Raw genomic sequence first — 10,480 nt, 5'->3', positions numbered from 1 at the left:
ATGTCATGCCCCCATCTGTGTGTGATGTTGTGTTGATGCTGCCTCACAGGGCCAGCTGTACTTCATTCTGAGTGTGTGGGCCTGTGCACTGACACATCTCTACCAGTATGTGGTGTGTGCCCACAGGCTGGAAGCCACTGGGCTCTTCTGGGGAAAGCGTGCTGTACTCAGATAATTGCATCATGTTAGGTGGAAATATAACTTTGTTTTTGTATTTATTTGGACCTTACGTATGGTTAAGGAGATGTGTATGGGTGTCATATTGACAAGGACAAGGTTATGGTGGTCAGTTTTATGTGTCAACTTGGCTAGGCTACAGTCCCCAGTTATTTAATCAAACTAGTCTAGATGATGCTGTGAACGTATTTTGTAGATGTGATTAAAGTCTATAATCAGTTGACTTTAAGTAGGTTATCCTAGAAGATCTGGGGAGTCACATGGGGGGGGTGGGGGCTGATTCAGTCAGATAAATGGGCAGAGCTGTGGCTTCCTTTCAGAAGAAATTCTACCTATGGGCCGCAGCTTCAGCTAGTGTCCAAGAGTTCTGCTGCCCTGCCTGGAGCTTGGCCCTATGTGCCTGGCACTTCAAGGAAGGTCAGGGAGAAAGGGAAGGAACTTCTGGGATGTGTGTACACACACACACACACACACACACAGTTGCAGGCTCTGGGTGAATTGCAGGTCTCCATGGTACCGGGTTTTCCTCACAGATGTGGAGTCCAGGACAGGAGGCCTCTGGGCGGTGCCATGGGAACCAGGGTACAGAAGGTTTTGGGTGGGTCAGTCCCCCAACGAGGCTGAGTCACTTGAGCCTTTCACACCCACCAGCTGGGCCTGGGCTGGTAGCTCCGCCCTGTACTTGCCCAGGCCTGAAGGCCATGGGGAAGCCTGGTGGGGCACTCCCTCCCTGAAGCCCCCTCCCCAAGGTCTGCTTCCCGGAGCTGGGGCCCAGGCGCCTGTCTTCTTCCCCAGGACTGATGATTCACCCCTGCTGGGGCCTTTTCACTTCTCCTTTGGGGCTAAAAATACAGGGACCCAGGCATCCAACTGCGCCAGGCTTCACCGCAGATTGCACAACGCCCCTCGTTTGAGTGCTGCTGACGCAGACCCCGGGTACGGGGGCTGGCGGGCTGGGTTGCTCCCCGATCGGGCGTGCTGAGGTCAGGGCCTAGACCCCTCCACTTCCTCTTTCCTGGGTCAAACAGACTGGGGGTTGAGCTGACATGGGAGGTGCTGGGGATCCCTGGATGTGACTGTGGTCCCTGGAAATGAAGCTCCTTCTAGCCCCAGGTAAGCCAGGGGTTCTGGCTTCCATTCTGGCCCCCTGCACAGAGTCCCAGTTAGGAGCTGGGGGCAGAAGACAGCAAAGGGGCACTGGGAGAGAGATGGTCAGAGACAGGGAGATGGGGACAAAGAGATCGAATGACACAAGACGCTCAGAGGAACAGCTAGAAAAAGGAGCAGGCACAGAGACCACCCCCAAACTGGGACAGAATCAAGGAAGGATTGAGGGAGAGGGACCCAGTCAGGGTTCCAGAGCCAGGCCTGGTTGGGGGAGAGCCCCTGGAAGAGGTCACCAACAGGCACAATCCAAAGTCCACCCTCAGCCAGGGAAGAGAGAAGGCAGCCCGCAGAGGCCTGGCCCCGCCCTGGGCGCTCCCTGCTGGCCTCTGCTGCCCCCTGCTGGCGCCAGCCGCAGTGCGCAGGCAGGAAAAAAGTCAGAGACACAGCTGCTTTGAGGCCACTCTTCATTCCCTCCTCCACTGCCAGCCCCGCTCCCAGCCCTGCCAGCTCACAGGGCGCCCCCCGGGCCCGTAGGCGGTGCAGGCGTCTTGCCTGTGACCTTGTTGGCGCAGTCCAGCAGGGCAGTGTGAATGTCCTTGGCACAGGCAATCTGGGCTTTGATGACCGCCAGGTACTGCGGATAGGGCAGGCTGTCAGGCTGGACGGCGTCGGGCTTGGTGGCTGTGGGCACCAGTGTCGGAGAGTGCTTGGCACTGTCGCAACTCTGTGACAGGCACTCATGGGCCAGGCGCTGTGGGCAGGCAGGCAAGGTGTGGCATCAGCCTTCACTCCGGGTACTGCCAACCCCACCCCAAGGGCCAGCCTCGGGTAGGCTTTTTAGCCTCTGGAATCCTGGGGTCTTAGGGTCAGAGCCTGGCCCTGCCACTCGCTGGGTGACCTCAGGCATGCGGCTGCTCCTCTCTGCGTCTGTTTCCTCCTTTGGAAAATGGGCTTAATAACTACTTCTACTATCTAATAAGGTGAGAATGGTGAGAGCAGTGTGCAAGAGACACAGGCACAGGTCCTGGCAAGTTAACTTAAGTGCTAGTTGATGAATGTCAACTACTATTGTTGTGACTGTCCTGACCCTAGGCTTGGCATTGGCACTAGCTTCTCTGGCGGCACCTGCTCCTCCTGGTTTTCCTCCTACTTCTCTGGCTGGTCCTTCTAGATGCTTTTTAATCTATCTAAGCCTTAAATGTGGTAATTCCCGTATCCCTTCTCCTCCTCTCATTCTCATGCCCTCTAGGGGTTGTCTCACTCACACACACTACTGTTCCGACCTCTGTACTGATGACACCACTTGTGTGCACCCAGCCTCCCCTAAAATTCCAGAGTTCCCATACTCTGCCCCCCAAACCACTCTCCTTCCTGGGTCCCTGTCTCAGGGACGGCCCTACCATTCCAACTAGAGCCCCGGGCCTCATCTTGGAGGCTCCTCCCCCAGCCCGTCAGTCCCATGGCCCTGTGCACAAAGCCTTCTGAGTATCTCTCCCACCTTCCCTTTCCCACTTCCTCAGGACCCTGCTCTGGTGGAACCTGGCCCTCCTGAATCCTGCCATGGGCTCCCAGCCTCCACTCTCAGCCCCTTGCACCCACCCCTCATGTGGCAGCCAGAGAGGCATATTCCTAAAAAAGCAAATGGGTCCATGTCCTTCCCTGCTTGAAACCCTCCATGGCTCCCCAGCACCCTCCAGGCTATATTCAAAATGCAACAAGCACCAACGCCTAGCACACCTCAGCCAGACTGAATTTCATGATGTTCCTAAAGGGAACTTAAAGCAGAAGCTGTTCCGTCTGGCTGGAATACCTTTCTGCCACTACGAGGCTCCTCAGACTGACTTTTCCTTCAAAGTCCAGTTCAAAATAATGATGACAATGAGGATACTACAGGAAACGTTTGCCATGTGTCCAGTACCAGGTTAAGTGCTTTATATGCAAGATCTTGCTGAGTCCTTCCCCAAAATCCATTTTCCAAAGGAGAAACCCAAGGCTCAGAGGTAGAGATTGGTGGTCCGTCTGACTCCAAAGGCTGTGCTCTGAGACACTTGCCCTCCTCTCAACTCCTGCCCTTCTTCCATTTTTGTTCCAGCCTCCGCGCAGATGTGCTCTCCACTAGTAGTCTACCCTGAGCCACTTCCTCCCTAAACCTGCCCTAGGCAGGGTCAGGTGCCTTCTCTGGACTTCCACAGCCCCCTGAGCTTCCCTCATTTTAATCTTGCCCCCTCTGCCTGTGCCTCCACGACTCCAGCCCTGAGCCTTCTGTCTATGCTTCCCCCTTCAGAGCCCTCCATGCCCTGAGCTTTTCCCATCAGAGCCCTGACCACTCTGAGCTGTCAGTGTTTGAGGATATATTTGTCACCCCACTGAACTGGAAGCTCTGTGAGGGCAAGGATTGGGCAATATTGTGCCCCCAGCATCAGTTGCAGCATCAGCACAGGTCTGGGCCGCAGGAGGTGCTCAGAGAGCGTGTGTCGATTGACTGAATGAAGGTTCCTGAAGCACCAGGAACTGAGGCAGGGTTGTGGTCACCCGGTGGCTAGGAGACCCCTTACCAGGCAGAGCTCTAGCTGGTCACAGAGTGCGTAGAACTCCTCCAGACACTTGTCAAAGCGCTGAATGGGTCCATCGCTGCTCTTCCTACAGTCCGGGAGAAGAAGGTGCGGAATGTATTTCCAATCTCTGGGACTAAGTGACTACCCAACCAAGTATCCATCAGAAAACGAGGTATAAGCCCAGGAGACCCGAGGCAGGGCCTAGGGGACAGTTAATAGAAGAAGGGGCAAAAAGGGCAAGGTCAGGCACTAGGGAGCCAGGCTTGAAAATAAGAGAAAAGTGGGGTGGGTGTGGTGCAAGGGGGATGAGTTTCTAAGACTAGGATGGAGTTAGGACAGCCTGGAGAAAGAGGAGTACTCACTGTCCATTGTCAATGTTAGTGTTCTGAATCAAGTTCTGGGCTGCAACCTTCATCAAGGTCTAGTTTAAAGAGAAAAAAAAAGAGGTGCAGCAGATGGAGAAAGAGAAGAGGTGACACTTTTGGTAGATCTACACTCTTCCTTAAGATACACCCAATCTCAGGCCTCCTCTTCACTTGGCACTTACCCTCCTGTCACTCCAGAGTAGCTCCAGCTTCCATTCCTCTATAGCAATAACCACCTGTATTTTCCCAGAGGCCCGCTCTCACCTGGGGTTCTCGCCAACCCTCCCGGACATACCTTAGAGTCCTCCCTCATCCACCAGTCACGGTCAGTCTCTGTACAGGCCAGTCCTTTCCTCAGGCTTTAACGACCAGAGCTAACTAAGTTTCTCCTTTAAATTCCCTCCCCCTCGAATTCCAGTCAGTCTCAAGCTCATAATTCGCCCTGATCCCACCCCACACTGTCAATCCACAGAGCTTCGCTTTGGCCTCACGAAGAAGATCAAGTCTCATTCCTCTCCCCTGCCTAACGCTCCTTTTGCTCTCTCCCTGACTAAACAGTCCCTCCGCCCGCCCCCGTGGTGTCACAGAGCCAAATCTCCCGACCAATCACCTGCAGACTTTCCTTCAGCTGCGGGATGAGCATCTTATAGCGCTGCACAGGATCGAAGTCCTGTTGCTGTTGCTGCAAAAGCCCGCTCTGGGCAGGTCCCACAAGCTGTGTTGGTGGTTGTGGCTGCTGCTGGGGACCCGAGCCACCGGCCGAACCCGGACCTGACACACTAGCGGCAGAGGAAGCCGCGGAAGCCTGCTGCTGGGAGGCAGCCATCTTTCTCGCTTCGCGGGCGGGAAGTGCGTCAGAAGCGCGTCTTCCCGGTTTCTTTTTAGCGTCTTGGTCTCTAGGCCCCGTTTGCTGGTTAGCTCCGCCTCCCAGAGAAGTTAACCAATGGGGGGAAAGAGCCCACCCTCCAACTCGACTCTCAAATCCGACGTCTAGACTGAGATACCGATTCACCAATCACATTGCCTCGCTCCGCCCTTTGCCCAGACGCTCGCCAATCCGGGTGTGGTTCCAATCAGACTCTATTTCCCAGAAGGCGTCGCCGCCTGAGGCGACCTGCGGTCCTCAGAGCACTGGCGGCAGTTGGTGTTCTGGAGCTGTGAGGCAGTCCCTGGCGTTGTTTGCGGGTTTACCTGAGTACTACGTAGTACTCCAGTGTTGCTGGAACTCTTCTCACCAGCCCACCTCACTCCGACCCTGTCCCTGAGGAGAGCGGTGTCCACCCGAGCCCTGCCTCGGACTGGGCGTGCGCCGAAGTCGGCCCGCCTTTTACCGTGGCTTTCTGAGGCTCTTGTTAGGACTTACCTCGCGTCGTCGCCATGGCGCCCACTATCCAGACCCAGGCCCAGCGCGAGGATGGCCACAGGTAGGCAATACGGCGCCTGACTGTACTGTTTTTCTTTACGTTTGGGTAGGCATCGGCGAGGTGGGAGGGTCGAGCCCAGTTGTCAGCCTGCAACCTCACCAGCGCCCCCAGGTCAGCCCGTGACGTCACGGGGCGCTCACCCGCTCACGGGGGCGGGTCTCAGGAGGCGCGTTGCCCCCCTCTTTCCCTGCCGTGGAGTTCTGGAATTAAGCTCTTGGGGACTTTACCCAGAAGGGATTGAGTTTTTATTCTTCCAGTCAAACGTTTGGAGACCCCTTTTCCCAAAAACAATGGAGCATGTGACTCTTATTAAAGTACTTGAACACATCTCCTTCAAAAGGGATTGAGCACTTGGCTTCACTCATTAAAGCCTTTAGGGACACTGAAAGGAATACGTGACACTCTCATTAGAGCACTTGGGACACCCCTTCCAAGAGGAATTAGCGTTTGTCACTCTCTCCTTCCCTTTTAAAAGCTTGGAAAAACCCCCTTTGCTCTCCTGTCAATCCCTTTCTTTCCAGCTTTTGTCAGTGTGTCTCTTTTACCCACCAGGCCCAATTCTCACCGGACTCTGCCTGAGAGGTGAGCTCCACTGTGTTTTCTTAGGACGGGTGGGCCAATGGGGGTTGCGAACAGAGGTGGGGCATCAGGGGCTGGGTTTTGAGCCACTGTGTTCCCAGGTCTGGAGTGGTCTGCCGAGTCAAGTACTGCAATAGCCTCCCTGACATCCCCTTCGACCCCAAGTTCATCACCTATCCCTTCGACCAGAACAGGTGAGACTGCGCATGGGGGTTAGGGAAACGCCTCACTTAGAATGAGCTCCTTGAGGGCAAGGACTGCTCTTGTTGACTGTTCAGGCATACAACAGTAGCTAGCACATAATAGTAGGTGCCCCGTAAATATTTAAGTAAAGAAGCAGTGTCCAAGTCTCTTCGAGTGCTGCTCGCCTGCTGACTCCAACATGGGGGACATTTCGTTCTGAGTTCCTTCCTGGAGGAGCTTAGCCTCTGGGAAGCAGGGATGTGAGGGATAAGCCTGGAATTAGGCAACCATAATGGGCATGTTTCCCCACCCAGGTTCGTCCAGTACAAAGCGACTTCCTTGGAGAAACAGCACAAACATGATCTCCTGACTGAGCCAGACCTGGGAGTTACCATTGACCTCATCAACCCTGATACATACCGCATCGACCCCAATGGTGTGTTGGGAGACAGGGAGGGCCTGCCCTAGGCTAGCGAGGGCTGGCTGTGGTCCTCCGTCATAGTCCTTCTCTCACCTTGCTCTCTTCTAGTACTCCTAGATCCAGCTGATGAGAAGCTTTTGGAAGAGGAGATTCAGGCCCCTACCAGCTCCAAGAGGTGAGGGGGTGCTGAGTGGGGACTCAGGACTGGCTCTGATGGGAGGAACGTAGTGGGGTCCTGAGGTGCCCGATTCTCCTGCCCCAGATCCCAGCAGCATGCAAAGGTGGTGCCATGGATGCGGAAGACAGAGTACATCTCCACTGAGTTCAATCGTTATGGCATTTCCAATGAGAAGCCTGAGGTTAAGTAAGTTGTGGTGGGTAGGGAGGGAAGGTGGAGCATTCAGGTATATCCAGTGGCCTCTAAAGGCCTTTTTCTTCCTCCCTAGGATTGGGGTTTCTGTGAAGCAGCAGTTCACTGAGGAAGAAATATACAAAGACAGGGATAGCCAGATCACAGCTATTGAGAAGACTTTTGAGGATGCCCAGAAATCCGTAATTGAGGCACTGGGATGAGGGGGTGGGGGGAGGCAGACAGAGGTGTGGTTCCAGAGCACTTTGTACTCCTTCTCACCCTGTTTTTGCCTCTGCCAGATCTCCCAGCATTACAGCAAGCCCCGAGTGACACCAGTGGAGGTCATGCCTGTCTTTCCAGATTTTAAGGTCAGATCCAGGGCAGGGGGCAGAGAGGGATAGCCTGCCATCTCTGCCTGTCCCAGTCTAACTCCAGTGTCCTCCATGTCCCAGATGTGGATCAACCCTTGCGCTCAGGTAATCTTTGATTCAGACCCTGCCCCCAAGGACACAAGTGGTGCAGCTGCATTGGAGATGATGTCTCAGGCCATGATCAGGTAAGTGGCCCTGCTGTCCACCTTGGCCTGCTTCTTATTGTCTCTTTCTCCTCACTCACTCTTAACTGCTCCTCCTCTTCCCCCAACCAGGGGCATGATGGATGAGGAAGGGAACCAATTTGTGGCTTACTTCCTGCCTGTGGAAGAAACACTGAAGAAACGAAAACGGGACCAGGAAGAGGAGATGGATTATGCACCAGATGACGTGTGCGTGGGTTGGGGTTAGGTTTTGGGTATTGAGAAGTGTCTCCTTTTCTCCCTCACAGGGAAGAAATGGGGCTGACCCTATCCCCTTTATCCTCAGGTACGACTACAAGATTGCTCGGGAGTACAACTGGAATGTGAAGAACAAGGCTAGCAAGGGCTACGAGGAGAACTACTTCTTCATCTTCCGAGAGGGTGATGGGGTTTACTACAATGAGTTGGAGACCAGGTACTCAGCACAGTCCTACCTCACTCAGATTAGCCTGGGCTTGTACTTCAGTACCCTGGGGTATTGCAAGAGCCACCTTGGAGGTCATTTATACCTAAAGATTTGCCATGTGCATTTATAAGAGCAGAAGCCTGTTCATGCATGTGGGCTGGACCTGGTTCTAACACAAGAACCCAGAAAAAATCTATACTTAACACTGGAGATATTTAGAGCTTTTACGTAGAGTAGGACTACCAAGTTTACCGATACTAATGAGAGACTTCGTGTTAAGAGTAAACATAGCTAAAGTATGGAGTAATACATAAAATTAACATGAATGTTTTAAATGAAGCGCTAGATACCCAAGTTCAAAAAACATGACCCCCCAGACTTCCCTGATGGTTAAAAGTTTACTGCTGTGTTGGGACCCTTGGTGTAAGGTTGGGAAAGTGTGACCTGGAGTTTCTATTTAAAGGAGAGATCCAAATTCTGATCCCATTAAGGCAAAAAAATCTAAAAAGGGGCTTCCCTGGTGGCACAGTGGTTGAAAGTCTGCCTGCCGATGCAGGGGACATGGGTTCGTGCCCCAGTCCGGGAAGATCCCACATGCCGCGGAGCGGCTGGGCCCGTGAGCCATGGCCGCTGAGCCTGTGCGTCCGGAGCCTGTACTCCGCAATGGGAGAGGCCGCAACAGTGAGAGGCCCGCATACTGCGCGCACACACACACACACACAAAATCTAAAAGGCACAGTGGGCTGCTGGGGGCTGGGTGACCTGGAGCTCTTGGCAACCTCCAAGGGGCACTGTGACCCAGCACAGCAACCCATCTGCTGCTATGCTTGGGGTGGGGGTGGGGGGTGGCGGCGAGGCAACAAAGGCCCCGGGGGGGGGGGGGGGGGGGTCACAGAATCTTATTTTCCAAAAGCCAGAAATCCAGATTATGTTCTTTTAAAGTGTTGGTATCTAGTTCACATTAAAGTCTCTTTCTTTATACGTTTATGTGTATGTGTACAGGGCATACATATACACACATATAAAGTGTAGGGCAACCAAACTGCTATCCTGATGGCTGTCATGCCGCCCGTCCCTTACCCCCAAGTTTAGTCTCCTTTATTCAGTCTGTATTTATTCTGGTCTGCTCTAGGCTAAGCATAGATGAGTAAGGATGGATAAGAACCATATTAGACCAGATTGCCCACGGGGGTCCTTAACTGAATCTCACACACCCCTCCCCCAACTCCACCACCGCAGGGTCCGCCTGAGTAAGCGCCGAGCCAAGGCTGGGGTTCAGTCGGGTACCAATGCCCTGCTTGTGGTCAAACACCGGGACATGAATGAGAAGGAACTAGAAGCCCAGGTAACAAGCACCACTGACCCAGGGCACCCATGGGGAGGGTGGTAGTTCGTGCGGAGTGGGGCAGGAACCAGATAGAACACCCTCCCCTTCCCCTCAACCCTGCTGCTTCCAGGAGGCACGGAAGGCCCAGCTGGAGAACCACGAACCCGAGGAGGAAGAAGAGGAGGAAATGGAGACGGAAGAGAAAGAAGCTGGGGGCTCAGGTAAAGCTGGACAGGTCAAACTCTGGGAGCCCTGGGAGGGTGGGGAACTGGGTCTTACTGCTTCTTGCTCCTTCACAGATGAGGAACGAGAGAAGGGCAGCAGCAGTGAGAAGGAAGGCAGCGAGGATGAGCGCTCAGGCAGTGAGAGTGAACGGGAGGAGGGTGACAGGGACGAGGCGAGTGACAAGAGTGGCAGCGGTGAGGATGAAAGCAGTGAGGATGAGGCCCGGGCTGCCAGGGACAAAGAGGAGATCTTCGGCAGTGATGCTGATTCGGAGGACGACGCTGACTCTGATGATGAGGACAGAGGACGGGCCCACGGCAGTGACAATGATTCAGACAGTGGCAGCGATGGGGGTGGCCAGCGGAGCCGGAGCGCCAGCCCCTTCCCCAGTGGCAGCGAGCATTCTGCTCAGGAGGATGGCAGTGAAGCCGCAGCTTCTGATTCCAGTGAAGCTGAAAGTGACAGTGACTGAGTCCCAGGGCCTTCAGGGCTGGTGCGGATAGCTATTTCGTGCAGGAAGGCACTTTTCAAGTGGTCTCTTTGTGAGCCTTTTGCTTTGTTTCCCTCTCCTCCAAACCTCTGCTGTTAATAAAGCCAACTTCTCTTTACTTACCCTCCAGGCACCATGGTCTCATTCTCCTGCCCCCCACGCCCACCCCCACCCCCCTGGTACTTAAGGCACAGAAGCAAAGGCCACAAAGGCAGGGCCACTAGGTTTTTCATGAAATGTAGCATAACAAAGGTCAGAATCCTTTTTGTTTGTTTGTTTGTTTTTTTTTTCCAAA

The 10,480-nt window shown here is 54.1% G+C and overlaps 2 protein-coding genes across 5 annotated transcripts; one reads left to right on the top strand and one right to left on the bottom strand.

Annotated features, from left to right (window-relative positions):
* Nucleotides 1-1,745: 1,745 nt before the first annotated feature.
* MED29 (mediator complex subunit 29) lies at nt 1,746-5,081 on the bottom strand. The gene is made up of 4 exons (XM_082862414.1): nt 4,815-5,081; nt 4,202-4,260; nt 3,840-3,924; nt 1,746-2,035 (listed from the first exon to the last, which is right to left on the bottom strand). Exons 1-4 carry the CDS (start codon nt 5,028-5,030, stop codon nt 1,793-1,795), a joined length of 603 nt encoding a protein of 200 aa, XP_082718540.1. The 5' UTR covers nt 5,031-5,081; the 3' UTR covers nt 1,746-1,792.
* Nucleotides 5,082-5,361: 280 nt separating this feature from the next.
* PAF1 (PAF1 homolog, Paf1/RNA polymerase II complex component) lies at nt 5,362-10,298 on the top strand. 4 transcript variants are annotated; one of them, XM_082862331.1, is made up of 14 exons: nt 5,362-5,628; nt 6,181-6,210; nt 6,309-6,401; nt 6,705-6,826; nt 6,920-6,986; nt 7,074-7,175; nt 7,258-7,363; nt 7,463-7,531; nt 7,616-7,719; nt 7,810-7,926; nt 8,024-8,152; nt 9,383-9,488; nt 9,601-9,691; nt 9,770-10,285. In XM_082862331.1, the coding sequence occupies exons 1-14, from the start codon at nt 5,582-5,584 to the stop codon at nt 10,165-10,167; spliced, it is 1,581 nt and encodes a 526-aa protein (XP_082718457.1). In that variant the 5' UTR covers nt 5,362-5,581; the 3' UTR covers nt 10,168-10,285. The 4 variants fall into 4 exon arrangements, with proteins under 4 accessions (XP_082718457.1, XP_082718456.1, XP_082718459.1 ...); XM_082862330.1 differs by having other exon boundaries at nt 6,160-6,210; XM_082862333.1 differs by lacking the exon at nt 6,181-6,210 and having other exon boundaries at nt 9,954-10,298.
* Nucleotides 10,299-10,480: the final 182 nt, after the last annotated feature.

The sequence above is a fragment of the Leucopleurus acutus genome, assembly GCF_964270905.1.
Source record: "Leucopleurus acutus genome assembly, chromosome: 20".
Lineage (NCBI taxonomy): Eukaryota > Metazoa > Chordata > Mammalia > Artiodactyla > Delphinidae > Leucopleurus > Leucopleurus acutus.
The sequence above is the reverse complement of the archived record's forward strand: the minus strand, read 5'-3'. Positions and strand labels throughout refer to the sequence as shown.